Below are 27,826 nucleotides of genomic sequence, written 5' to 3' on the forward strand. Positions count from 1 at the left end.
AACCTTGCACGAACTCGGCCAGTCTGGCAGTGTGGAGGTTTGTCCAGTGCACCTTTTTAGCTCTGCAGTAGCGCCAGTGTGGTGGCATCATGGGTCCCCTGTCGGCACTGCGTCAGTGGGGATGGCGGTTCTCCGCCCTCGCCTTTCGCTTCCTTCAGAGGGCGTCGGTCCCGGCCATCAGCCACCGGTGGTTGACAGATGGATGGAATGGACATGCGGCGTGTGTCCAATGCAATCCGTCGTGGTCCGTATTCCTATCTTCTTCTCCCTTTCGCAACCAGAGCGCCGTACGTTACAGGTTTTTGCGTAGCGTTCTGATGTCACGATGACTCCTTCTCATCCCTTTTGAATTTCTATGCCGTTCATCTTAGTCAGTCTCGTCTCGTCTTTTCGTTTCCGTATTTCATATTCTTCACGGTGCATGCCCTTGCCTTTGGTTTCCCCTGCCTGGCGCTTACTTGCTTGTCTACTTATTCGTGCGTCCTATTTCTTGTCATTTATGCCATCACTTATGACCTCCCTCACTGTTCTCATCCTTGCTTGAACTGCTGCATGCGGATTACTCGGTGCACATCTTCCCATCTTCCCTGTTTATGCATACGGAGTAGGTTGTCGCCTGCAGTCTGCTTCAGCATGCTGCAGTGCACATCTTCTTTATATTATTCTTCTTATTTGTTTGCTCACTTTTTCCACCATTTCCATCACCTGCATGTGCTTTCCTGCGCAGGCAGCGGTCGAATATGAGTGCATTTCTTTTGTGCACGCCGTCTTGTGACTTTGAAACTGTTGTAGCCGACATTCGCCATGCAAACGTGTTCATGCACAGTGCGCTGGGAGATGTCCCAAAGGTACGACGCCATGATGCCCCAGTCGGCCTCTGCCGGGCGCCCACCTCAGGGGAGAGGGAGCTTGGGGTCAATGGACTAGCAGAAGCAGCGTCAGCATCCAGAGCAGATGCCATGCGAGGTACGAATGCGGAGTATTTCCTCCCTACAGTATCTCATACGATGAATCTTACTTCCAAGCCACAAATCCGCCAGGGAGCCAGCGAACCCATAATGTCTCTCAGGGGATAGGCCCCGTATTATTCGCTGTCCAGGTTGATTGAGTTTGAGCCACATTACAATGTATTTGCAGGCACATGCACACTCCCACGCGGAAGCCGTAGTCAGTTCCCTAGCCTGTGGCCTGCTCACACGGCGGGAGCTCTTCTGATTCGTCGTCTTCATGTTGACGCTTCTCCCTTGGCCCGCCCTTGCTTCTGCTGCTGCTCGCTCACAGACAGATCGCAAGCCGAAGAAGCAAGGGCTGAGATGGCCGTGAACCACTCGATACAGGACGATACACGCATAGTTTCTTTTGTTTCGTGGCAGAAAGTGTCTTCTCCGTCCACCTTTAATACACAGTAAGCACTTGTGCTACCATCGCGTTCTTGTCCGGGCGCAGATTAAATATTGCCTCGTGTTGTTATCCTTCTCTTGCCCATGTCTGCCTTTTTCTCATCGTGACGACGAACTTTGTACAATTACTTGTCATTTGCGTCGCCTTTCTCCTTTTTTTTGCTTTCTTTCTCACTGACTCTTTCTTCTTCTCCCCGCTTTCTACCTGGCTGCTTTCTTTTCTTTTCTTTCCCTCTCTTTCCTTTTCTATTCTTTTCTTTCCATTTTGTGCGCAGCCACCACCCGCTAAACGTCGCCATCCAAGACACGACTCCACTCCCTTGCATTCGATATTTGCTTTCTTTTGGGAAGCGGAGGCGATTGGTCCCGCTGTCGTCAATCCGACCAACCACCGGCGACCATACTTTACATGCCATTGGCCAACCACTGTCCTCTCTCTCTGTGTGTGTGTTTGTGCGTGTCTGTCTCTGCCTCCTCTTGATCTACAACATGGTCTGGCCGCCCCGGATCACGCCTGTTGGACGAGAGGGCCAAAAAGGGATCAAAGTCGGCCAAAATGAGTCAGAACGGGCCAGAGGGGACCAAACTGGAACTGGGGCTCTGTCCAAGGCCTCTCTCCCTCCGTCGTCCGTATTTTGTGGCGTCGTCTCTCCTCAATGCAATGCCTCTGAGCCTCTCAAACTCTCCGAGTCGATCCAGCCCCCATGCATGTCTCATCTGCGCTGGGCTGGCCCTCCTTCTCGGTGTCGCTCTTGGTGAACTTTCCTCTCGCTGGTCCCATTCCATCTCTTTCCTCCCGTAATGTAATCGTAATGGCCTGTCGATCTCGCCTGGGTCCTGGGGCGATGGAAAATGGAAGCTGGAAGTTGGTGAGGGCCGCACTTTATCTGTCCATCAGCCTCCACCACAGCACTGAGCTGCGTACTGCGTTATGAGTGCCGAGTAATTACCCAACTACGTATGTTGTACGAAGTACATAACCAAGTACGGTACATGTACTCTTTACCCACCCTCTGCCCTGTGAGCTGTCGATCCACTACATCGCTCGCTCGCTCTGCCGCATTCAACATCGACTGTTTTCGCCTTGAGGCTGATCCCCACTCAAGAACGTGAGAACCCAAGAGGTCGGAGGAGGGAGGCCTACAGAGTAGTACGCCGTAAAGACGAGCACAGGGAAAACTCCTCAATTCAATCACCTGCTTTGGCCCCATGCTGGTCTCTGTTTTCGTCTCTTGCCACTTAGCGACGTATTCCGTTTTGGGTCTTGTGTCGTGGTGAAGGCTTTCCTGACGTCGTATTGCCGCCGCATTTCATCACAGAGAGCCTTGCTCGTGGGCTTTTCTCCCTTGTAACCAACCAGGGTGGGAAAGGGCATGGCATGGGACCAAAGTACTTTGTACGTCAAAAAGCCCAGGGATTTGGAGCGCCATTTCCCGACCGTTGCATTGAAGTGTCGTCTCTGTCAATGTCGAGACGTTTGCATAGGTCGTCCAATTTGTCTACATACGCCGTAGGTCACACTTCAGCAAACATGCGCTTCTCTTCAGCTGCCAACAGTCTCGTACTTTTCTCCTGTCAAGAAATATTATCATGGGGGCACAAATTGCAAAATGTCCGTGCTCACTCCGCACTGGCACTAGCATCCTTCGCTTGTCGTTGACGTTGCCGTTGCCATTGGGGATGAGGTTCATCCCCAGTCTTACGATGTACAAGACGGGCGCGTCACCAAACCGTCACAACAGAAGATGCGTCCTGGTCTTGCGGTCAAAGTTTCAAAGGCGAGCTCACGGGGGCGGATTGGATGCGCTTCCGTGCCCTATCCCGTATCCTATCTGCTGCCATATCCCCTGAATGTCCGTGCTGGTGCACGGTGCAGGTTGTCGCACGTGTCTTTTCTTGACTTGAATTCTGCCGCCCGTTTATTCTCCGTGCCGTCTCTTGGTGTAAGCCGCCTGAAGCTTGTGTTTTGTGCGTCCGGGAACCATCGTTTGTCGTTGTTGCATTTTCTGTTTTATGCATCTACGCGCACTTGCCGGGCATGTGCTATCCCGGGCAAAGAAGGAGCGCCCGCACGGATGGCGGCAGCAATGTGGCGTGCAAAGGGCAGGCGCAATGGGTGCGGTCAGCACCGGCTCTTAGTGGCAGGTCAGACACTGTATGGGGTATTTGGAATGCTCGACGAACGTCGTACTTTTACTACCTCTGATTGGACAATGGCACTGCATCGCACCTGCCTCTGCACGCGAGCTATCACTTTGTAAACAGACAACAGGAAAGAAGGAGCCAAAATGAGTAAAACGCGACGGAAGAGGCAAGAAGTGGCATACAATATGACGCCCACAAGGAAGGCGCTCTGCATGAACGGGCCCCGTTGAGCCCCTTTCCGGTCTCTTGTTGCGTGCCCCCTTTTTTGCTCACTTTACTCCTTATCTTTTTCTTGCTCGTCGTCGTCGCTGTCGCTTTGCTCACACTCTCGCTCGGCTTCTCGCGATAATTTCATCTCAACAACAAAAGCCGTGGCGTCGTCTACCCCGGTCTTTGGCATTCGGTACCGAAAGCCCTGGTTCGCAATCCACTCTCCGGCAAGAAAACTCGAAAAACGAAACAAGACGAACAAACCAAACTGCAAAGTGGCAATGATCGACACTCTCCCTTCCACTCCTCTCCACAACGAGTCACCGCCATCGCCTAGAGGTTCGCCCAGAGGTTCGCCCAGAGGTTCGCCTAGAGGTTCGGCCAGTCGTTCAGACCTCTATTCCCCAGCCTGTACAGTTGTAGTGCCCAGCTGTATCGCACGCCATACGCCATACTTTTGGTTCAGCTCTCCCCCTCTAGGCGTGCAAATCGCCTCAACTCCGACCCTAACGGCGATCTCCCGCCCGCCGCCCTCCTCCAGATCGGCCGTGTTTCGCTCGACCAGTCCGCTGCTCACAAAGGTGTACTTTGCTGCCTCGGCCACTTGTCTCTGGCTGTCCCTGCGATCGCTCCCATTTCGAGCGTCTTCCCAGCCGAGTCTGGGTCTTCTTCTCACGACTCTCAGCTTGCATGCTCCCCCTCTCTTCCCCTCTTTGCGGCCCCTCTTTCTCTTTTCTAGAGCACGTTGTTCACTGCACCTCTTCGCCTGCCTCTTTTGGCCGTTCCAAGTTTCCAGATGTTCGCCATCACTGCCCAATCTGGCCAGCCAGCATTCCTTTCGGTCGTTGATATCTTGAAACGCCGCCCCAAGCTGTCCCAAGCTGTCCCAAGCCTTTCTGCGTTTTGTTCGAGCCCCTCTCAGGCTCTCGGCCGTTGTTAACAAGCAGAGATCTACGGATTCACCGGTTGAGTATCGAGCACAGGATCTCCCAACAAGTCGATGTATCAAGCTGTGAACAAGCACAAGCAAGCTGGCAAGGAAACAAACACAAACTCACTCTTGCTCAAACCGCTCCTCCATAATGCTGAACCACATGCTTCCTCAACTTCCTATGTAACCCTCGGATTGCATCCCGCCGCACGCACACGCCCCCTCCATCACCACACTGTCGGGCAAGTACTCCTTGCGAAGTATTGGCGCCTTCCAAGTCGCAGTCTCGACAAAGTACCTGCTTGCTGTTTTTTGGCCACTGGCTCGTCATGTCTCTGATCTTGGCACGGCCTGGGCTCTGGCTGGCTCTCCAAACGACACCAAAAGAAAGAAAAAGAGGAAAAAGGAATCGAGTCGAACACGTCGAATAACCATGGTTCGTACCAAGAACGACTTGCCCAAATCCTCTCTTGCTTTCGACTCCGGTGTTTCTTCCTGTCTTGAATGGCAACCCTCCCTCGTCTGCCCCCCCCCTCCTCCCCATTGCCTTGCATGAACCCCTGTCTGTATTCTTTGAATCCCCTCTCTGTTTCCCAAGAGTTTGGCTACAGCAAAACTTGTGCATGCACTTGCTATTTCCGTTGCTTGGGTATGTTCTTAACGTCGATTCCTAAACGTACCATTGTACTCTATTTTTTCTCTTTGAGTTCGTCTCATTGTGTCCGCTAATTTCCCCGTTCTTCATCTTGACTTGTTATGGGCTACTACACTTTTCGTCGACTTTACGATATGCGCTATTTGGTTTCCCTTTTTGTATTTTGGTTCCTGTTTCATTGATTTTTTTAAGCCCTTTTCGGTCTCCTCGACCTTGTGTCTCTCTCCACCCTATCTCTCCCCCTTGACATCCGCGCACTCCCTGTCTCTCGCTCAGTCTCTTTCTGTCACCTGCCTCCAACTCCACTCCCGCGCAGAACAATGCCAAACACGACTGTGAATTGTCAACTCTCAGTCAATTGTGGTCCCTCTGGTCAACGGTTACATAAAGTGCTCTAAACAAGATGGCTTTAAAATACCACTACGAGCCGTTGCCGCAAGACGAAAAGGCGATCCATCTCGCTTGCGCGTGAAGCATCCTAGCATCCTACATGCCCCGTACAGAGTAATACGACATGCAGGCATCAGGCATCCTGGCATCATTGTCCTCTCGCATTCTCGCGTACTCGCTTCCTTGCACGCCCAAAGCCCACCACGCAAATCCCGGACCCATATCCACTCACGACTACACCCCCAGACCGTCACAGCCAAACTGGGTATCTCGCAGCCTTTTGGGCAAAGCGTCTATTTTGTCTCTTTCAACGTCGTCTGAATCCTATCCTGTTTTTTCTTTACATTGGTCTATGCTCTCCCGCATTTGGTTATGGCAATTATTGCAATTTTGTTGTGTTCTTTTCAATTGCCGTCCTGTCCCTATTTTCTCTGTTCTTTTCTTCACATTATACCACCGATTTTGTGCAAGTTTCCTGTCAACCCGTCAACCGTCAACTTTTTCATCTCCGCGTCATCACCTCGTCACTTTCGTCACCTACCAACCACTATCCGATTCGATTCGTCCAACCGTCCAGCGTAACATTCTACTTTACAATCCTTTTCCATTTGCGGCCGAAACCCGAGAAAACCGTTTGCCCATACTCGTTGGTCGGCTTTCTGGTTGAAACTCAATTTAACACAATCAAGCCAGGAAGGTCCACAGAACAAAAACCTCATAAACCGCAAACCCAGAACCCAGGGACCATCCTCAACACCTCGTCAATTAACACGCCCTCGTTCTCATTCTTCTTCGCTTCTCGCATCCTTCCAACCTGTTCCAAGACCAAAGACTGAGCGCCCATATTTCGACGTTTCGTGTTTATTTTATTTTCCGGCATCCTGCTGTCTTTCCAGTGATGTTACAAACAGAACAAAACACAAAACTCAGAGCAGAGACCAGACAATAGCGAACACAGATGAACACTGCCGACTTACACCTCTCCGAGTCCACTCCTCTATTCCCACCTCTACATTACTCGCACGCCCCTGCCTCTGCTATTAGTGTAAAAACCTTCCCACCACCGCACACTATTTCCAGCCCCTGCCCGGCTTTTCACATTCTTGCTGGACAGCGCCTTGGAGTGTCTCACTTGTTGTTTTCTTTTTTTTTTCTTAGCCTTTCTTAGCCACACCCCCTCGCCCTTCCTCGTATGAGCATTTTTCGTCCCTTTATTTTTATTCTTCTGCTCTGTTGTTCTGTTCTTTACCCCCCTCTCAAACCTTTATCACTTCCCCTCTCCCCATCTTGAACATCTCATCCAACATCTTTCTTTCCTACTCTTGCATCATTCACTTTCCTCACAATTCGGTCACCCGTCACACACAACATAGACACAGGCACAGACACAGACTGAACAAAAAGAAGATATACGCATACACGGACCACCAAGACCGACACCAAACCAAATTGGATCGACTGTCACTCAACTGCTGCACTCGCCTTTCACGACCTGGGAACGGACCTCGCTGCCGTGAACCGCTTCTCGCGTGTTACAGTTAGCGGACAGTTTGGCACCGGGCCTTCCTTCCCTCCAACCGGTCAGAATGTAAGATTCCATTTCCTCGTTTCCTGCCTGTTGACGACCAGGACATTGTGTGCGTCACTTATGCTCCACACTATTCGCTGCTTTTCTTCACGGTTCTGCCGGTGTAAGACCACAACTACGTGTGACGAGGTGTCGTGGAAGGCGTACACAGAACACAGAAAACAGAACACAAGACAAAACGGCATCTGAGAACTGAGGACAAGACGGGTGCGGGAAGGGCAAAGTCAAGCAAGCGGCTACCTGCCTCTTGCCGTTCTGTGTTGTCTTGCTTTAAAAAGCACACTTTGTGGTGTTGAGTCTCGGGCGGATCGCTTCTTCAAACATCTCTTGCACTCCATTCTCACTCTCACTCTCATTTTCACTTTCTCACTTTCACACCCAACGTTCCTCTACAATTTTAATTCCCCAAGCACGGACTGACATGGCACCTCCAGATCTCATACAGCAAGCCATCTCGACCACCATGGCCAACGGAATCGACAGGCTCGAACGCCTGTTTTCCAAAAAGAAGCATGCTGCAGCATCCCGTGAGCGGCAGCAGCAGCAGGCAGCCGACTATGCACCACCATCCACCTCCTACTCATCTCGCTTCGCGCTCCGCAAAAAATCCGCTGCTGCCACGTCCCCTTCCTGGCCTACCCGCCACTCGCCTCTGAACGACATGCACTTCCCGCAGCCGTCCTTTATCCGCCCAAAGGCCGCAAGAATGGTTCCCCGCGACGACCACGCTCCCACCTCGCTCTCGCGTCCTGGCACGGCCAATCGCAGCATGAGCGTGCCGGACGGCCAGCCCGCTCTGCCGGCCCTGTCTCTCTCTGGGTCTACAACAGCAACATCGTCCACATCAACGCGAGTCGTTGCACCGCCGCGGAGTGCTGGTGGTCCCACAGCACGTAGCCCGCATGGGCCCCCGGTTGCCTACACGACGCAGGCGAGGTCCATGTCCGTCACGTCGCCGCACCGTCGCACGTTTGACAGCCGGCGCAGCAGCAGCTCTATGAACTACAACTACAGCAGCACAACCACCACCCTCAGCAGCAGCGGCAGCAGCACCATGAGCAGCAGTACGCACACCAGCTGTACCAGCAGCACTTGTCATCCCAATCGCCGCTCTTCCTTTGTCGAGACCAACTGTGAGCTCAGCGACGCTGCTGCCCGTGCCGTTCCCAACAACGGCCGTGTTCTGGCGGGTGTCAACGTCCAGCGCCTGCCCAAGCGGTCGTCTTCGCTACTGCAGCGCCGCGACGTCTTTGTCTCGCCCCTCGCCAACCTGGACACCTACCAGATCTCGAACCAGGGCCGCTGTGACTCTGTCGCCATCACCACCAGCTCCGGCGAGGTCAGCCCGGCTACCGTCCAAGCCACGCCCTTTATCCCGTCGTCGTCCCCTGACTCGCCCGGCCTGGCCCAGGAGGAGCAGGGACGTCCGCAGCAGCAGCGGGAACACGACGAACAGCCCAAGATCAAGATCCAGGGCGACGAGCTACATGAACTGCGCGAGCTGCAAGGCCTCCATGACCTGCAGCACACGCCTCCTCTGAAAGATCTGCAGCAGCCACTGTTTTCTCTGTTGCCCAGCAGCAGCAGCAGCAGCAGCAGCAGCAGCGCCAGCAAGACGATCGTACCGACTCGCCGCTGCCGTTGTCTGCCTACGAGGAGGAGCTTATTAAACCCGAGGACGTGCCGTTGCCACCCTCTCCCAAGCCATCTGAGCTGCCCATCTTCACCGAGACGCCGCTGCTCCGCCGCGACTCGGTCTTTTCATCCATCGTCCTACCTCAGCAGAACGCCGGCCCGACAACAGCAACAACAGCATCCTCTGCGTCTGCGGTCTCGGCTCGTCACCGGTCCCGCCTCGCTCGCCGCCCCATGTCACTCCGCTACCAACGCCACCTGCCCATTGAGCCGAAGCCGTCGTCGCCGAACTCTGTGCTCATGGAGCCCGACTTGGGTGACTTTTTGACCCTCAGCGACGACGATATCGCGGAGGACGTGGCTGCTGCTGCTGCTGCTGCCGCCGCCGCCGCCGCTGCCGCCGCCGCCGCGACTGCTGAGGACAAGGAGATTGCTCGAGAGACCAGCACGCCCCGTGCCTCGGTCATCACCGCTGTCCCTGCTGCCACCGAGAACGTCTCCTCTACCGGTGCGCGGCCAGAGACGCCACGGCAGGCCAAGAGCAGCCTGGCTCTCCAGAAGCCGCTGCCGCCTGCGCCGGCCGACAACACCACTCCCACTGCCACGTCGTCGCCGCCTGTGTCGCCGACGTCCCTGACCCGCAGACGCGCTCTAGCCGCCGCCGCTCCTTCTCTCCCGCCTGCCTTCCAGGCACCGCCTCCTGCTTTCCTGTCACTGCTGCCTGGCATGCCACTGCTGCCCTCGCCCATGGCGGTCACACCCACCTCGGTGACTGCCAACGCTCGTCCCCGGACGCCGGCTGGTGAGGCCCGCATGGCGGCTGCCTTTGAGATTGCGCGCATTGCCTCCCAGTACAAGTTTGACCTGGCATACATTGCCACCATCTGGCCCAAGAACATGGCTGTGTCCGCGGCAACCGCCCAGCCGCAACCGCAGTCCATTGGCTGGCCCTCGTCGCCATCCTCGCCGTCCTCGCCGTCGGCTGCGGCGAAGCTCATGCCCCGCACCAATAGCCAGACCAGCAGCCGCCCGCCGCTGAGCGGCCGCGGCGCCAACCGCGCCGGCCATGTGAGCCAAGGCAGCCAGTCCAGCACCCACAGCAACAGCAGCAGCGGCAGCATCAAGCAGAACGGTGTCTTCTCGCCCGTCGGTATGCGCCAGTCCAAGCTTGAGGCCCAGTTCCTCGCTGCCTACGGCCTGGCCACCGTCCGCGCGCCTTACAGCCTGTCGGCGCCAACGCACGCCAAGATTCTGAATTCAGAGCGCTGGCTTGAGTTCAGCGAGCCCGACGCCCAGCCCGAGGAGTTCTCGCGCGGCTATGGCTGTGCCTTTTACCGCGGTCGCGCCGCTGTGAACCCTACCGCCTCTGCCACGCCGGTGACGCAGCAGCGCTACCAGCGCCGCCCGTCGACGGACGACTGCGACGCCGACACGGAGCAGGACGCCCGCGCTGCGGTGCACCGCCCCCGCCGCAAGGTGTCCACGTCGTCCTCTTCTTCTTCGTCGTCGTCTTCGTCCTCTACAGCCAACAACCGCGGCATCGTCTTTGTCGCCTACCGCCGCAAGGAGCTCGTCGACGAGCGTGCCCGCCGCCAGGACAAGGACGACCTCGAGACCCTGTACCGCGACGTCGAGGCTCTCGTCGACAAGATCCTGGATGTGCACATGCAGCAGCAGCGCCAGGCGCAGCTCGAGACGGCACAGCCGCAGACGACGGCCCAGCGTGCACTGCTTCCCGATGTGGTGGACGCGCTGGCAGCGGGCTTCCCCGGCGCCGGCGCCGCCTGCACCCTGCGCCAGTCGCGTTTCCTCGGTGTGAAAGCGGCCTAGACATGGCTTGGCTACATTACGTCAACTACATTGTCGATTTCATTTTTCCTATTACGCCGTCTCTCATTCATATTTCCTTTGTCAAACTCTGTACATATGTATATTGTCAGTCCTTTTCTCACGCTCATCTTGCAAGATGCAAAGTTCACACACTACACGACGGCTCACGCGGGACAACGAAACGGTCTCTTTAGTTTCCTTTTCTTTTTTTCTTCTAATCATCACATGGGCACGACTGCGGGGTGTACTCTTGCATTTTTCATGTCTTCGCATTTTCCTTTCCGGTTTCTTTCTGCTTTCTGTTTTCTGCGCTTGTTTTTCGTTCTTATTTTCTTACACCATCAAATACCCCTTTGCACAACAGAAGTCCACATGGAACGGAAGCCAAGGACACAAGGAGGAGCATAGAGGGTTTTCGGAGACGCGGCACAAACATATACCAAATATCATCTGATAGCATTTGATTTATCTACGAATTACAAATTATGACAATCATAAACGTCCACAGAATACCTTGACCACACACCCGTAGAACTCTTTATAAAGAATCATAAATCTACGAAAACGCCGACCCCAGCATATAAATAGGGTATCTATAACTTGTTCTCCGTTCCCTTCGGACCCTTCCGCGCCTCTGCATGCCTACATTTGCCTACGCCTCCTGGGTAAAATCCCACGGTTCAAACGCTGCCCGGAACGCCGCCACGTCGGCCTCCTCTTCGGCCTCCGTCTGCGAACACTCCTGCCACACCGTCCGCGTCGCTTCCAGCCCCAGCAGCTTCGCCACCACGCGCCGGCCGTACTGCAGGTCGAACCGCGCGCCCTCGTCCAGGTGCATCACCAGCGTCTTGCCGACAATCTTGTCCTCGCCCGGGCCGTCGCCCTTCTGGCCGGCCGCCTCGCCCCAGATCCACACGCGAAAGTAGTCGCCCTCGATGGGCACGTAGGCCTCGCCGTCTTTAGGCGCCGTCGACGTGTCCTCCACCAGCGGCGGCAGCTGCAGGTGCGCCGCCTCGACGCGGAACGCCGCCTCCACCAGCCCGCCGACGACCAGCGGCGCAGGCACGGGCACCAGCTGCCAGTGCACGTGCACGTTGCGCTGCCGGCTAATCTCCCACGTCACGGTGCCGAGCTGCTGGCGCGTGCGGCTCGCGACCATGGCCTGCAGGCTCTCGCGGAAGCGCGTCATCTCCCGGAACGTGTTGGCCGCCGTGACCTGGCCGTTGTCGGCGGCCGCGCTGGGGTCGTTGGAGTGCATGGCGCCGGCCGTGATGGTGGGCGCGTGGCTGAGCGGGACGATAATCATGTGGCCGGGAAAGCCGGCTCTGTTGCCGTCTCTGTTGCCGTCTCTGTCCTCGCTGTGGCCGTCCGCTGCGCCCGGCGCGGTCAACCCCTGCGCCGCAAACGTGGTCGGCAGCGGCAGCGGGCCTTTGGCCGTGGCCAGGTAGGCGTCGTCGCCGATGCTGGCGACCATGTGAGTCGGCAGGTTGGGGTTCGACAAGCAAAAGAAGCAGCGGTCAGGGCCGGGCGGCGGCGAGGGGTTGCGGCGCGATCGCTTGCCGTGGCGACCACGACCGCCGCCACCGTGGTGTTGGTCTTGTGCGAAGCGCGAGTACGGCTCGGCCTCGAGTGGCTGCCGGCGCTTCCGTGGACCGTGATCGCTGGCGTCGGATCGTCCCAGGAACGGCGATGGCGTGCACCCCGCGGGCACCAGCGTCGGCGCCTCGCGGGACAGGGCAAAGGCGTAGAGGGCTTTCGCCTTGGCAGCGTTGCCCCAGGCGGCAAGCGACAGGAACCGCGTCACATCAATGGCGAGCGAGTGCGAGGCGTCGGGGCGCTCCGGGTGGAAGAAGGCCTCGCGTTCGTAAAAGAGCGTTGTTGTCGTCGTCGTTGGTGGACCGTCGCCTCCCTCGCTCCCAAACACGTCGGGCGACGCCGTCACGTGGTACCGCGGACGGAGGGCGACCACGAGGTCCGCGAGGCCGTCGCTGGCCGGGATCATGCGCGATGGGTCCAGGCCAGAGCCCGCCGGGAACACCGTCTGGGCCGAGCCCTTGAGAATCCCGCGCGGCCAGATGGCCGTCAACAAAATGTCCGCGCCATGGGCGCCCCGCAGCGACGTCTCGTCGGCGACCGAGTGGAACGGCAGACACGCATCCGTCGAGGGCCCCGCGCGCACGACGCCGTCGGCCGAGGCCGCGCCGTCGTTGTCGACCAGCAGCCCGCCCAGCGCCACAATCCGCAGGCCCTCGGCCGTCTTGGTGACGCTGCGCTTGCCGAGGTAGTGCAGGTTGGGGCAGATCTCGTTGCCCTCGCCGTCGTCGCTCTGGGCGGCCGCCTCCAGCCGGGACGCAATGCGCGCCGGGAACGGCCGCGTGCCGACGGTAAAGTAGGTCGTCACGGGCACCTCGATCTGGCCGGCCAAAAGTTGCGCGAGCTCGTCGTCATCGTCGTCTTCGCCGAACAGATTGCCCGTGGCAATGCAGCAGGCAAACTGGTTCTTGGCGTGGAGGGCGCCGAGCTTCTTAAAGGCCGCGGCAAACTGGCCATTGACGGAGCCGAGGACGATCCTAGGACATGTTAGCCAGACGGTGGGCAAGTGAAGTGAGATGCGAGACTGATACAGAGAGGGAGCCGCGGGTAAACCTCACGTCCGAGAAAGGCAAGCCAAGGCAGGCAGCGCACGCCGGCGACGGGGAGGAGACCAATGCGATGGATACATGATAAAGAGGCAAAGGCGAGGTACTATGGTATGGAGTGCCAGGTTGTGGTGATGAAATGCGCCACCACGGCATGAGATGCCATGCGAGGTGAAGCAAGTGAAGCGTGTGGACGATGAAGAAGAGAGAAGAGAGAAGAGACACGAGCATGAAGAGAGAAAAGAGAGTAGCAGGCTATGTGCAAGGTAAAAGATGAAGGGGGAAAAGGCATACAAGGGCATACACAAAAATGAGGTAGAAAATAAATCAGATTGTCCTTACAGTTTCGACGACATTGTGTATATGTGAGAAGGAGCTTGTTCGTCGTGACACGGCAGCCCTGAGAATATGGGAATGAGTGACGCGGTGAGCCCCGGTGCAAGGGCGCTTGTGAGTCGTGTCCTCGTGAGCTGGCGTCGAGCATGAAACGGGGATTGTACAGTAACAATAAAGGATCAGATCACAGCCTGCATGATCAGTTCGTTCTGTCCAACACAGTTCCAATGTGAGAAGGCAAGAAAAAACAAAAGAAAACCAAACTCGAAAAGGGGTGTTGGCGAGATGAGACGTAAAATGGCGCCCGTATTATGGACGTGTCATAGTTCGTGCCACTGCAACTAACGAGTGAGTCGTCGAATCAATCAAATGGCTTGCTGAAGCCGGCGATGAAGAAGCGTTTTCTGTTATGCACGTCGAAGCTGTCCTGTCGCGTCTCGTCCAGCTAGCAGCACTTTTCTGCAAATCACTAGCGTCGATTATGCCCACACAGTCATTTACACGGTCACCTGAAGATCGCTTATATGCACCGTATGCATTTACGCGAACGTCATGTCTTGGCCAACGGAGCAGCCACCAGCCGACGGTAAGATGCATTCCTCGAACAAGACAGCGTTGCAAGAAGGTCGATAATTTACAAGGTTTCGTTTTACTGTTTTACCAAAGTACGCTTTTACGCTTTTCACAATTGCCACGATACAGAGCGAGATGGAATGAAATGGTCGAATGCCGGCCGCCTGCCACTCATAAAAATGACAAAGGAACCAGACAACGGAGGAAAAGAAACAAGCAAAAAGAAAATCCAAAGAGGTATCATACGAGGCAGCTCTGTCAGTGAACAGTGAACAAAGGCCTCCCACAAGAAGAGGAAGAGAAAAAAAAGACTTTCGAACAAAGCAAGGTATCCGTACATACGCAAGAAACATATCTCCCTCCATCAACTTTTGTGCAACCAAATCACATCTTCGCCCAATTTTTTCTGTCTCTCTCTCCGACCCGTACATTAACGTTCTTCCGCGACATTAAATCTTTTCTTTTCCTCCACGCCTTGTGCCAGTGCTTTATATCAACAAACTGGGGGCTCGTATATGCTATGCAACGTATGTACAATGCGAAAACGGAAAGCGATTGGCGAATGGCGATGCAAGGGCAATGCGTGGCAAAGAGAATAACAATACGAAAAGCAAACCAATGCGGCAGATGCCATGTGCCAACTGGACATCGCCTGCCCGTCCTCTATTAGTGTCGACGTTGTATCATGGTCAACGGTTGAAGGACGAGCAGCTGGCGACTGTCAAGCAATGCGATGCAACGCAGCAATGCAGGGTGGACAGTAAAAGAGACAATGAAAAGGAGAAATAGTAAGACAAGGTGGTCGTCTGGCGTACTTCAAAATGCTGGCAAAAAAATGTGTAGATATGCTTCCGGTAGCTTCGCGCGTGCTGTCAGCGTCGCTTAATGGATGAATGCCCTTGCGCTTTTGGCTCTTTGTTGTGTGTTGGTGGCTCGTCTCGTCGTAAACGATCGATGGGTAGGAATAAGATTAAGGAGTGTAAAACGTGTCGCGTCGCAAAATGAACATGTCGCGTCGCAAAATGAACATGCAAGGCAAGAAGCAAGGCAAGCAAGATCTGGCAAAAAACTGGTAAAACGAAGCAAGAAGCAAGGCAAAAGGCTGAACGCAGTGGTAATGACAACAAAATGAATGCTGATGAAGCCTCAATGCAAGAATGTTCTCCGCAGAGAAAAACAACGCAATGAGGATGAAATAAAAGTATGCTGATAATACACAGGCCCAGAGCCAAACTCCATGGCAAGAAGCAAACGAGGTTCTCGAAAAAGATGATGGAAAAGACCAAGAGCCGTAATGATGCAGGCTTGACATGCCAGAGAAAGAAAAGGAAAAAGGAAAGTAGTAGTAAAACTGTATCAAAAGGATCAAAAGGATCAAAAAGACACATAGTAAGGAAAGATCAGACATTATTGTACACCGCATGATCCGTAACACAGAAAAAAGAGTAAAAAATCATGGGGAATCATGGGACAAGAAATGGGCAGAAACAAAAGAAGGTGTTCATCAAAAAAAAACAAGAACAGACCCAACGAGATCAGTACGATGCCATGCGCCGGGCGTGGCCACGGTCGCTACCCAAAATCGGCGAGCCAAAGCCCAGGGCCATGGCAGGCACAGGCGACGAGTCCTGCGACAGCAGGCTGGACGCGTTCGCGCCGGTGGTGCGGCCGGGCGAGGTGGGCGAGGCGATGTCGCTGAACTGGGAGGCTGGCAAGGGCTTTTGGTTGCGGGCACCGAACGCACTGCTACCACGGCCGCTGGCAGCAGCAGCAGTCGGGCTCGCGTTTTGCTGGCCAAAGGCAAACGTCTGGGCGCGGTGCAGCCCTTTCCGGTTCTGCTTCAGGCGGCCCATGCCGCGCTCGCAGGCAAAGGCGTGCTCGGCGGCGTCCATCTCGACATAGGCCTGCGGGTAACAGCGGCAGGGGTGCTCTCCAAAGAAGCCACTGTAGCCGCCGTCCAGGATGTAGAGCTCCGGGTACGAAAGGCGCGGGTAGTGCTCGGCATTTACCGTACGGTCTTCGGCGCGAATGTGGCGCGCCATGAGAGGTGCACGGTGGGCCGAGTACTCGCAGTGCAGCACGATGAGCGTCCGGCTGCCGCGCTCGAGCGGTGGCGGCGTGCCGTCTGTGGGGCTCGCGCGGAACAGGTGCGTCGCGAGCAGGTCCTTGTCGTTGTAGTTGATGGCCTCGTTGATGTGGCCACCCTCGTACTCGTACTCGAACCGGCAGTCGATGATGAGCTTCTCGTCAAAGGCGTCGTTAAACTGGCCGTCAAGCACACGCAGCAGCGTGGCGCGGTCGATGCGGGGGATGGAGTCGTTCTGGCCCTCGGGGAAGAAGTGGGGCAGAATCGGTGCCTGGGGTGCAGTGGCCGCCTCGTCGGTATCCATGACAGAGGTCAGCAACGAAGGCTGCAGGCCGGACGGTGCAGCGGCACCGGCGCCCGCGCCCTCGTCAGACTTGGGCTTCATCATGTCGATAGGGTTCTCAAACATGCTCAGTGAGCGGCGGTACTGCCGACGCGGGCGAACAAAAGAGCTCGACTGGCGGCGGATGTGGCCGTTAATGGGCGAGCCGGTTCGCGAGCTCGAAGCAGAGCCGGCGCTGCTCATGGAGACAAACGAGGGCCGCGCGCGCATGGGCCCACCGACGCCAGACCCACTGCAGGGGTTGGCGTGAATATGGACTTGGGCCGTGGCACACGGGCTATGCGAGGTCTGGGGCCGGCGGTCGGCAAGAGGCTGTGATGCAGCGGGCTGCGGCGGGGACTTCTGGAAGCATTCGGAGAGAGAGAGGGAGGACGAGGAGGAAGTGGTAGACGACGCAGATGGCACACGGTTCTCGCCAAAGCGGAAGAAAGGGAGCTGGTTGTCAGAGTGCATGCGGGTCGGTCCAGCAAAGGAGTAACCCTTGGCACGGGTGAGCGAGGCTCGCCGCGGCAGCTTCCTACGTCTACAATTTATTAGTGAGTCAGGAATACCAAGTCATAGTGCGGAGAGTCGGACGCCAACATACTCAAGAGCACTGGCCAGAGTTCTCGGCGGCTCGAACGCTCCTGGTGCAGAGGTCGTTCCTGGTGCAGAAGCCGCTACAGGTGCGGGTGCGGGTGCTGCAGCCGGCTGTGGCGGGCAGGGCGACTCGAGCATCATCTGGTCGTCCGCGGCGTTTGCTGGGCAAGGGGAGGCCGGTGACGACATGGAGGACATCTGGAGTTCAGTCTCGGCAGCCACAAAGGCAGCCACGACCTTTTTCGGCACGGGCGTCATGTCCATCAGAGCCTCGGCGGGGAGCGGAGACGAAGAGGCGGGCATTGGCGGAGCAGCCTTGAGGGATTGGCAGTTGCTAGTGAAGAGGGCGCGGCGCGGCGTCGGAAAACGGGGGCTGGCGTCTTCGCCAATGGAAAAGTTCTGGCACAGATCCGCCGCCAGGGAGCCGGCGGGGGAGGAGCCGTGGACGGGGCCGAAGCTCTCCTGGTTCAATTGGTCGCGGATGCTAAACGCGCCGCCATTGCCGGAGCCATTCAGGCCACGGCCGCCACTCCGTGGCTTGCCAGGCGACAGACGGACTCGCAAGTTGGTGAAGAGGTCCCGCTTGCCAAAAGGAGCCGCTGGCCGGTGCATGGCGGCCAGTGGCGAGGAGGTCTCCATTGTGAGGGTAGAAGGAGACGAGAGGGAGGAGGAGGGGGAGGGGTGGTGAAGAGAGTTGATCAGGCCGTCAAGAGCCTGACCAACGTCGACTGCTATATGAATGCAGGGTGAAAGAGTAAACGCCTTTGGGACAAGGCGAGAAAAGGCACGATACAGTCGTCAGTGTCTTGTCGTCAGTGTCTTGTCGTCGTGTGCGTGTCCTCGTGGTCGATCCTGCGATCACGTATACGAGGGAGAAGAGAGGAGGAGGGTGACGGTGGGTGTTAGAGCGCCGATGTGCCGGTCGACATTGGAGTGGTGATGTGTCGTCGGAATGGTGGCGGTGGACGAGAGAGCGGATCGAAGACCATGGACAAGGACCGGTGACGAGGTCTGCAGTTGTCGTGGTCGGGGGAGACGAGGTCGAGCGTCGATGTCGTGATATCGAGCCGGTTGGCGAAGTGGTCGACGGCGAGATGTCGAGGTGTCGAGGTGTCGAGGTGGTCGATATGTCGAAATGGTCGAAACTGTCGAGGTAAGTGACAACCAAGAACAAGATATGTGAGGACGTAGAGAGTAGAAGAAGGTCAAGGGTCAAGGGGAAGCAAAATGGTGGAACAACTGGTTAGAGCTGTTGCACCGAGCAACGGAAGACCAAAGGGAGGGATGAGGGGATGTGGGCAGTGTGTGATAGAAGAGACGTCAAGCAAGGGCGGAGGATGGGCCCGACGATGGGAGAAGAGAAGAGAGAGGCGAGAGGTGGAGTGGGGAGGAGGATGTGGGTGAGGTGAAGAACAAACGAAAAGAAGAAAAGAAAAGAAAAAAGAGAGGCCAAATGACGAGACAGAAGAGAGTCAAGAGACGGGGCAGAGAGAGAAGGAACGACGCGGGATCTGCACGCTGTTCGGTGTAGAGCTGGATTTCAGAATGAAGGTCTGAATCTGCAGGTACGGTTCTCGTTTCGGCAGGCGGGCGTATCTCTGCTTCCCTCTCTGGCGGGCGGCGGCGGCTAGGACATTCGGGCGATGGCAACAAAAGTACCTCTGCACCGTCGTAGCTTCCCGTTCGGGTCTCCAACGTCGAGTGTCGCTGGGCTCTTTTCTTCGCACGGCCTGTTCTCTGCAGCACCAGCGGCGTGGGTGAGAACAAAAGGAAAGGAAAGAGGGACGAAAAAGAGGGAAGAAAAAAGAGGAGTAGGTTGTCAGGGGAGATCGTGCAAGTACGAACGGAGCACGAGGAGCTGAGGAGGTAGTGAGCGAGACAAGGCCCCAAGAAACAGGATTGTCTCGCCTTGCATCGGCGGTTCGTCGCTGCAGGTCGCACCTGCGTTCAGGCCTCAAGTTCAGTGGGGTTACAGGCCCCGACAAAGAAGCAGCGAACGACAGCGACGACAAGACCATGGCAACAGCGATCCAGCCAGCGACGGGAAGAGCAACCCCCACTGTGTCGGCGAACCACAATGCAGCTGGCAGCGGATTGGCCAACCCCTCAACCCCTGGCAGTGTTCCTGACCACGGCGCGCTACGGCGCGCTAGAGGCTAGCATTCAGCCTCTCAGCGTGATAATTTACTCCATCGGAGCATTGCGCTGTCCAAGTTTTCAGCACAGCCAGGCCGCTCCTCGGTCCTTGGCGCTGTGCATCCTTCTACAGCGTATTACACAGTAAGAGGTCATTTCATTCGGGCAGATGTAACAACGGCAACATGGTTGTCCTCCTCTGCTAGTGCCGTCGCCTGGGTCCCCGTAAGCGCTGTGGCGGAGGATCGGTAGGGCGGCGGCAGGGCGACCCCATAGCAACAGAGGTACGTATCTACGTACCTTGCTCCACTGTGAGGACGCTTTGGGGTGCTGAGGGATCCACTGACAAACCAGTCTGCTTGTCCAAGCTCTCTCTCTCCTCTCCCAAGAAATGATCAGCTTCTTAGTCGACACGGCGCCTGGCATTGTCGCGCGGCAGCACGCGATGTCGTGCTGGAAGCTTGTTGGCGTCAACTACGCCGAATGCCAGGCAACGAAAAGAAGATGAACGATGAGATGGCCGATCACACACGGAAATCACAGCAATACTGAGCAGCGCAGACGAGGAGAAAGAAAAGAGGGAAAGCTAACCGATTGGCCCCGACGAAAGTCTACAAAAGTCCAACATGAACGACCGCCCGATGCAGACCGTCGTATGCACATCAGCCTTCACACGGCCAGCTGAACGAGTGTATGGGCGGGTCCTCCACCGGTCTGCCGGTCGCAATCCCAACACAGCAACGCCAGCAGATGCAAAACAGCGCCAACCAGCGGCGCTTGTCGTCATCTCTCGAGTCTCCATCTCCTCCAGCTCCTTCTCCTCCTTATCTTACAACATTTTCGTGTGGACGACAGGACCAGATTGCAGAAATGTGCTCTAAACCATAAGCGGTCTTGACTTTTTTTTCTTCTTCTTCTTGTTTTTTCGTCGGCAGGCCAATTTCTGACAATCTCTTCTCATCCCTGGTGGCAATGTGGACTCGCTGAAAGTGGAGAGGCGGCTGGATTGAACTGGATTGAACTGATTGGACAGGACTGGAGTGAACTGCCAACCGGCAAAAGCAATGACAGAGCCTGGTCCGTGACCCGTGAGTCGAGGAGTCGCGAGTCTGCGTCTGTGAGTGTCGCCGTCTCTCTACCCCAGTCGCCTTGCTTCGGAATCTGGATCCTAGGACGAGAAATAGGAGCGATACGAAGTTGACCAGAATAGATTCGACCTAGGATGTGATGGGAGGTCGATTGGATCAAGTACCAAAATTGCATGTCTATAGAGAGAAAGCACCTGGGGTGCTTTTGACTGGTGACCTTGCACGGCGGCTCACGTTGCCATTCCAGGCCAAGAAGAATACAAAGAGACACGAAACACGCAAAGAGCCAAAAAGTGCCCAAAGAGTTGTCCCCTTCATCTTACAAGGAATGGGCAGACTGGGCCGGGATTCGAGGAATGGAGACGGCGAGATAGAGACAAGGGATCGCGCCGTGTGCACAAGCTTGGCCACACTCTGTCTGTTGCAACCCAAGTGTCTGAGAGCAGGCGAGGGAGAGATTGAAGAAGTTACTTCGTACTGTGGTAAAGAGAGGAAAAGGAAGCTTGGGCCAGGCGTGCCGCTCCGGGGCAGATGAAGACCGAGATGAAAAAGTCACAGCAAGGACAGAAACGACAGTCTCCGTAAGAATGCGCAAAGACCCCAAGTACGTCTTGGCCAATGAGACACAAGACGCGCGGTCGGATGGGCTCCAGAAATGGGGGCTTGCAATAAACGAGAGCCCCCAGTTGGAGGAAATATGAACATTTCGTTTGATGTCATTGTCAAGGACAACGAGTGTGGATACGGCAATTGGTAGCTGGCGCAACTCCTGCTCTTTTGTCACCATGCCGTCTCTGTCTTTGTCGATGCAGAGCCGTTTGCACGATCCCATTTGTATTGTCGTGCCCTGTTTTGCCGCTCCTTGGTGCTGTCTTTGTCCATCATTGCTTTTCACGTTTTGCGCCTTTTCCACGTTGTCTCCTTGGGACCTCAATTCCTGGGTGCTGATTGGCTCACTGGCGACGCGAAAGTAAATAAAGCTGCATTGGCGGCGGACGCGCCGAGCGTGACTGTGTGGTGGCGGTGTTAGCGACGACCTTGTATGTCATACGACGTATTACTATACCCATAGCGGATGAACCATAGCGGCGAAACGTGGTTGCCAGGTGTCTTTGGACCCGCGTATTCCTCCGTACAGTGTATTTGCTGTACTGTCGCAGTTCCCGTCCCTGTCGTAACGGGCAGGTGTGTCTGGTCAGTTGCTGTGGCCCGCCATGGCCCATCTTATTAGCGCGTAAGGGAAGTAGCCAGTGATGTCAGCTTCTCGCCAGATGAACACAAACGTTTACATTGGTCTACATTGGTCCACATTGGTCCATCTTCTCGCCTGCATCAGAGTTTTACGTTTTCAACTAGCCTTTTGACTCGGCTGCATCTAATTTCCAGCAGCCCTCTTTGTTCTTCTCGTTTCCCTGTTTCCGCGAAGCCGCCTTCTCAGTCGGTCATGGCGCCGCCCATTCCAAAAGAAACTCTTCCGTATAAGAAGACTTGAAAATACGGAATAGAAAGAAGAAAAGACATAAACGATGGAAAAGTACTCCGTCTCCATGGATCGGCACGGCGGCAGTCTCGATGGCGATGGACAGGCACATTGCCCGAAAAGGACACCAAAGAAGCGGCGGAGCGGAAAGAAAAACATATCGTCTGTAATCTTCATAGCAAAACGACAAGACCACGACGACAAGAACACGCCACTCCGGCGGCCAACAGCAAAAGCACGGCGAGTCAGGAATGGACGCCAAAAGCCTTGGTTTATTGTCTTGGCCGACCGACAGCCCGCCTACAGAGACTTATTCGACTCGCTGGGCTCGCCAATCTCTCCGTGAAAACATGCAAACTCAAAATGAAGCTTCTTTCCTTTCATTTTTTTTTCGTTGTTTTTGGTTCACGCACGCTCTCAGGTAACCTCCTGGTATGTTGCCAAACGATCCCAGTGGAGACTCTCAAATATCAATCTTACCCGGTCAAAGGCAAAGAACGGTTTAGGAAGCTGAGCTGACAAGGAAACGAAGCCGTCTACAGCGTAAAGTACCTACATGTGTCTCCAGTCTCTTGCATCTCCGATGCACCGTGATTTTCTTTCCTTGTCTCAGCTCAACATACACGTACAGGGGACATGGAGCTACCCTTGTCCCCTCCCCTCTTTTCCCCTCTCCTCGCCTTGGTCGCCCTGGCGTCGCCCCGGCAGCTATGGAGTGCGGTGGGGGCTCGTCTCGCGTTTCTTTCCGTTGTCGTCTCTGCTCCTCTGCTCGTCCTTGCCTTGTTCCCGTTTCGGCCCCTTTCTTTCTACTTCTTACAGCGAGTTATCCTCTTTTCAGTGCGCCGTAACTTCAGTCGTCATCCAGTTTACTATGGCGGACGAACCACAGCGCAGAAATGCCCTTGTGCCCTCCATCTCCGGGCGCATCCCTGTCATCAAGGACACGGAAACTCCAACGTCGTACTTCCTTGAGTCTTTTACCTCGTTCTCGTTGACTTTCGGTTTCCGCATTGGGTCACATGTTTTCTCTTGTCCACAAGATGTCTCAATGATAACCAGCATCTTTGCTCCGTACACGTAGACCTCTCGTCGAGGCATTTGCTTTCGTTACTCTTGTTCCCGTCGAGAGAAGGCTGACATGGAACGGAGGAATGGCTTCCGTCCTGGAATGGCTGGTTTCGTGGGGAGGAAACAGAGGCTTTGGTCGGCGCGGGACGAGCTGAGAAGACAAGACAAAAGTGACAGTCCGCGGCACATTCTTCCGCAGCGATAACCGGGGAAGAGTGTCTGAACAAAGCGCGCGACCAGCTTGCCCGATCAAGGAGGTGTTGCTGTCGGTCTGGTAGTCTGGCAGTCTCACGTGCATGCGTGCATGCCGCTCTGTGTTTTTTCTCGTTTGTCCCGACGACGTGCAAGTTGTTTTGCCGCCCTGTTGTGCATTCCTGCGCCTGCGTGGTCTGCCTCCATATTGCATGCATAATCCTCTTTATCCATTGCGTAGCTTTTCTAGTTGTCCCGTCTGTTCGTTTGACACCAGCGTCGGGAACCTGGCCGTCCCCGGTTCGCGAAAAATACATGTACGATGTATGTTTGTCTACAAAGTGCGAGTATTTCAAGGCACACCCGCAGAAAGAGAGCATGGGCCTCTCTCTCAAACCATCGGTCCAAGTTTCGGGAGGTGCGGCTCAAGGATAAAAGTCCCTCGAACTACGACGTACTCCGACGCCCGAAAAACGAAGTTGTACGATACGAAACGTCTAAAAACAACGGCGGCGGGCAGTGCCATTGCCATGCCCGTGTGAGTACATCGTATGCAGGGTTCGTCAGTCGACAAGGGAGGGCAACGTGAAAGGATCCGACGCATGTCATATGTTTGAAATCAGAACTCGTGGACGGGCGGTGTCGCGGCGGGCATTACGTCGTTGACTCTTGGTGTGCACCCCTTGTCTCGCATAGGACAAAGGACAAGACATTGCATCACACCACACCACTCTGGGCACAAGTTGCAAGGCGTAGTGCGCAGTGCGCAATAGACAACCCCGCCCGGGATGGCAGGCAATGGCAGCATCAAAGGATCTGGCCGCAACAATGAGGAGAAAGTAATCGTCTTTGCTACGACCATCGCTCCCCTCCCCCCTTGTGTACCCGAAACAGTCGTCTCAAACAAAGCATACGATCCCGACCTTTGCTCTATGTAAATTGGTCGGCTGAGGAGGCTCGTCGTGCTGTGTAAAAATGGAACAAAGGAACAAAGAGGAGAGACATACTCCGCAGAGTAAGAAGAGAAACAACCGTGCGTTTGAACAATGTCGCCGGATGCGTTGTTTTTGTCACCCTCCGTTGCTCTCCGTTGCCCTCCTTTTTCATCGGCGTTCCGCGGAAAAGAGGGAACAGCGGCAAAGTGCAAGGGATAAATGAAATCTACCAAATAATTACTGTGTACAACATACATATTATTGGACTCGTGACGCAGAGGTGGGTGGCAGCCGTTGGTCATCCGCCACTTTTCTTGGATGTTTCCGGTTTGTTTACTTTCGCGCCTTTTCTGCTCAGCCGCCATCACTAACCTGGACGCACTACCCCTCACCGCTCTTTCTTTTGTCCCTCTCTCCGTCTCAGTGCTTGCCGATGCCATCGTTGAGTATGTGTTCTCATCGTGATCGCAGTGAGCGATCTTGGTGCGGCAAAGCATCATGACGTTTGTCGTTTTGGGTTTTGTGTCGTCTGAACAATGGCATAATGTTGTGAGGTTTCGTCGCGGGCTCCAGAAAAGTAAACAAATGACGTACGGGCCACAGGTCGCGCACCGCGTTTTGGGGGAGCCATGTGCTAAAGCACAGGGGACAGTGGGATGAGCAACAAACGCGTGGTCACGTTACCGTCGGACCGCTCACGTGAGCTTCACATTTATTTTCACTCCAGAGCATCCAACCTCGCACGTCGAGATACTTCCACAAGTATGGCATGGAATCGGCGAATAAGACTGTGGAAATGGTATTTCAAGTTGTTAAAGATCCTATAGGAACTTTTACAGGTTCTGTATTTTTTCATGAATTTCTGAGACGGGGTCGTGAATTTTAGCATGAATTATGTTTTCAATTTCACGATTAATTTACAGTCGTAAAATACTACAAAGACATGTCTGACAACTTTGTCTTGGAAGCATGACACGTGCTCATGTGCCACTTCTTCAACTGCAACGCAATACACAATACGACATTTATACGCAACAACCGTGACGGTTGCTCGGCGTACCGACACGCTCCTACTACCATTGCAGCGTGTGTCTGCGTGACGTTGCACGACATCTTCACGTGAGTGAAACCGTGGTCAGCCATGTGAAACTCGTTTTGGTTGTGCAGGTGACCGGCCAAAGTAAGACCTTGACAATGGTCTTATAGAACTTTCTGAATGGCCAAGATCGAATTCATTAAAAAACACGTGTCTATCAATCATTGATCGGACGGCTTCCCACCGTCGTGTATATATCACCAAAAGCCCATACTGTACTCCAAAGTACGACAATCCCAGCCTCTATTGGTCCCGTCTTGAGAGCCGGCTGTATGCATGTAGACGTGGCGAAGAAACCAATCGCCATAGAAACGCGCTCGCCGGAGAATAGATCTTGTAGGAGCCGGACCATGCAAAGAAAATGGACATCCAACAGGAAAACAAAGCACTCAAAATGAATAAAACGCTTCAAGACTTCAAGTCCTTCCATCTTAAAAACCCTAAAAGCTATGATGAAAAATAAAGCACCAGAATAAAAGCAACACAGCGACAAGGACGGTTGTGATGAACGCAGCAGCCCCTTACAAGAAAACAGTCTTGTAGTACGCCTCCAGGTCGGCACACTCGCGGCTTGTGAGAAACGTGTGCGTGCACACGGCGCCGCGCACCTCGTCCCACATGGCCCGCTCGACGTCGTAGCCGGCGTCCCGGTTGAAGCTGTCGTCGTCGTCGGCCTGCCAGAGGCGCGACAGGGAGCCCTGTTCGTTGCGCGCGTAGACGCCGCGCATGGACGCCGCGAGGTGGCGCAGGTCGATTTTGAAAATGTTGTGGTGGACAAACATCCAGCGGGCGCGCATGTTATCACCGTGGCTGTTGCCGTCGCCGTCGCCACCATCGCCACCATCGCCACCATCGCCGTCGCCGCCGTCGCCGTGCAGCCGGTAGTCTTCGCTCGGGTCCGCCTGGCGCATGGCGGCGCCGATAAACGTCCCGTTGATCCAGCGGCCCAGGATGCCAATGGGCGTGTGCACGGCGTAAAACGGGTTGCCCATGACCATGGCACCGTGCAGAAACGTCTCCTTGTCGCCCTGCCCCAGGGCGCCCTGCGACAGCAGCGGGTAGTAGTGGCTGGGGCCGTAAAAGTTGTAGTAGGCGGCCATGACCAGGCTCGTGCCGTGGCGCGCCTTGTCGTACAGCAGCACGCCCGACTCGGAGCTGTGCCGCTCCGCGAGCCGCGGCGGCCGGACGTCCAGGATGTCGTAGAGCACGGGCGCCGTCGAGGACAGCCAAAAGTCGGGCCACGTCACCAGGCCGTGCGTGCGAAAGGGGGCCGCGTCGAACAGGGCGTCCGGGTTGTGGATGGGCCAGCAGTCGGCATCGAAAAAGAGGACCTCCTGGAAGGACGACAGGAGGATGGAAAACACCTTGAACTGGAACCGCGCGAGCGGCGGCATCCAGGGCGTCGTCTCCCAGAAGCGCTGCATCAGGTGGCACTCGGTGCCGAGCGCGGGGAGGACGGTCTCGCACAGATTGGCGTCGTAGTCGCTGTCGCTGTCCAGGAACAGCTGGACCGGCAGCTGGGACCCGTTGCGGCGCAGCATCAGGATGGACGTGACGGCGATGCCGACGTACTTGCCGCCCGCCGTCATGACGATGCCACGGGTGGGGACGACGCCCGGCGTTGCTTTTGTGGTGACGGCTGTCGCCTCGGGCTTTGCCTTCGCTCGTGTCTTGGTCACAAAGCCCGTGGCTTTGCCTCTCCCGCCGACCTGTGCCCTTCCTTCGGCATCCATTTTCAGTCGCCTCTCCACTTGCTTCTCGTTGTCTGCCGCCGCTGCTTGCGCCTCTGCCTCGGAATTCTCGACGCGCCGGCCATATGTCTTGCCCGCATACGGCAGCTGCTGGCCCAGGCTACGCGCCACTCGCACAAAATCCGCATGGGCCGCCTTCATGGCGTCCCGCAGGTCGTCCGGCAGGTGGACCTTGTCGACCCGCTCGCGGTACCTGTCAAGCTCGGGGTTCGGCTGGACGTCGTCGTCGGTCACAATGTCCTGGAGAACGACCTCCTTCATTGTTTTGGGGCCGGCGTCCATCATGACCTGTAGGAGCTGCTTCCAGTAGCGCAGCATTTCCTTGGACGGGGGAACACCGCCCTTCGGTGGCGGATGTTGCAGGCCGTAGCGGGACGGCCGGCCCGCCGCCCGCGTGCCCTCCAAAAAGCTGCTGCTGCTGCTGCTTCCGGTGACGTGGATGATGGGTGGGGACGGGATCAAGACCGCCCGGGTGAGCCCGGCGCCGACGTGGGCTATGATGACGACGAGGCCAAGGACAATCGAGAGGAGAAACGCACGGTAAGCTCGTGTGCGGCGCCGCTGGAAGAGCAAGAGCATTTTGGCTCTCTTGGGTGGTGGGTATTTGTAGACGGGCATGGTGTGTTGGTGATAAGTGCAAAGGGGATAAAAAGAGTGTTGGTACAATGGTGATGTCGATGAGTCGAAGCGATCGTTTCATGAAATCGAGGGTCACGAGCATGTGAACCAATGTAAATGAA

At 55.8% G+C, this 27,826-nt stretch overlaps 8 protein-coding genes across 8 annotated transcripts; 4 read left to right on the plus strand and 4 right to left on the minus strand.

Moving 5' to 3' along the window:
- Positions 1-1,889: 1,889 nt before the first annotated feature.
- SPSK_04730 (uncharacterized protein) lies at positions 1,890-2,159 on the plus strand (the record flags this gene model as incomplete). The annotated part of the gene is made up of 1 exon (XM_016731526.1): positions 1,890-2,159. One exon carries the CDS (start codon positions 1,890-1,892, stop codon positions 2,157-2,159), a length of 270 nt encoding a protein of 89 aa, XP_016586077.1.
- A 1,660-nt stretch (positions 2,160-3,819) lies between these two features.
- Positions 3,820-4,836, minus strand: SPSK_04434 (uncharacterized protein; the record flags this gene model as incomplete). The annotated part of the gene is made up of 3 exons (XM_016731241.1): positions 3,820-4,152; positions 4,204-4,765; positions 4,814-4,836. The coding sequence occupies 3 exons, from the start codon at positions 4,834-4,836 to the stop codon at positions 3,820-3,822; spliced, it is 918 nt and encodes a 305-aa protein (XP_016586078.1).
- Positions 4,837-7,740: 2,904 nt separating this feature from the next.
- Positions 7,741-10,784, plus strand: SPSK_03942 (uncharacterized protein; the record flags this gene model as incomplete). Its single annotated transcript, XM_016730757.1, has 2 exons — positions 7,741-8,743; positions 8,845-10,784. 2 exons carry the CDS (start codon positions 7,741-7,743, stop codon positions 10,782-10,784), a joined length of 2,943 nt encoding a protein of 980 aa, XP_016586079.1.
- Positions 10,785-11,436: 652 nt separating this feature from the next.
- Positions 11,437-13,779, minus strand: SPSK_04026 (CwfJ domain protein; the record flags this gene model as incomplete). Its single annotated transcript, XM_016730839.1, has 2 exons — positions 11,437-13,354; positions 13,766-13,779. The coding sequence occupies 2 exons, from the start codon at positions 13,777-13,779 to the stop codon at positions 11,437-11,439; spliced, it is 1,932 nt and encodes a 643-aa protein (XP_016586080.1).
- A 2,088-nt stretch (positions 13,780-15,867) lies between these two features.
- SPSK_04062 (M-phase inducer tyrosine phosphatase) lies at positions 15,868-17,979 on the minus strand (the record flags this gene model as incomplete). Its single annotated transcript, XM_016730875.1, has 2 exons — positions 15,868-17,284; positions 17,348-17,979. The coding sequence occupies 2 exons, from the start codon at positions 17,977-17,979 to the stop codon at positions 15,868-15,870; spliced, it is 2,049 nt and encodes a 682-aa protein (XP_016586081.1).
- Positions 17,980-20,102: 2,123 nt separating this feature from the next.
- Positions 20,103-20,357, plus strand: SPSK_04736 (uncharacterized protein; the record flags this gene model as incomplete). The annotated part of the gene is made up of 1 exon (XM_016731531.1): positions 20,103-20,357. The coding sequence occupies one exon, from the start codon at positions 20,103-20,105 to the stop codon at positions 20,355-20,357; it is 255 nt and encodes an 84-aa protein (XP_016586082.1).
- A 1,733-nt stretch (positions 20,358-22,090) lies between these two features.
- Positions 22,091-22,390, plus strand: SPSK_04714 (uncharacterized protein; the record flags this gene model as incomplete). Its single annotated transcript, XM_016731511.1, has 1 exon — positions 22,091-22,390. The coding sequence occupies one exon, from the start codon at positions 22,091-22,093 to the stop codon at positions 22,388-22,390; it is 300 nt and encodes a 99-aa protein (XP_016586083.1).
- A 3,466-nt stretch (positions 22,391-25,856) lies between these two features.
- Positions 25,857-27,704, minus strand: SPSK_04129 (alpha 1,2-mannosyltransferase; the record flags this gene model as incomplete). Its single annotated transcript, XM_016730940.1, has 1 exon — positions 25,857-27,704. The coding sequence occupies one exon, from the start codon at positions 27,702-27,704 to the stop codon at positions 25,857-25,859; it is 1,848 nt and encodes a 615-aa protein (XP_016586084.1).
- Positions 27,705-27,826: the final 122 nt, after the last annotated feature.

This window comes from Sporothrix schenckii (assembly GCF_000961545.1).
Source record: "Sporothrix schenckii 1099-18 chromosome Unknown Cont47, whole genome shotgun sequence".
NCBI lineage: Eukaryota > Fungi > Ascomycota > Sordariomycetes > Ophiostomatales > Ophiostomataceae > Sporothrix > Sporothrix schenckii.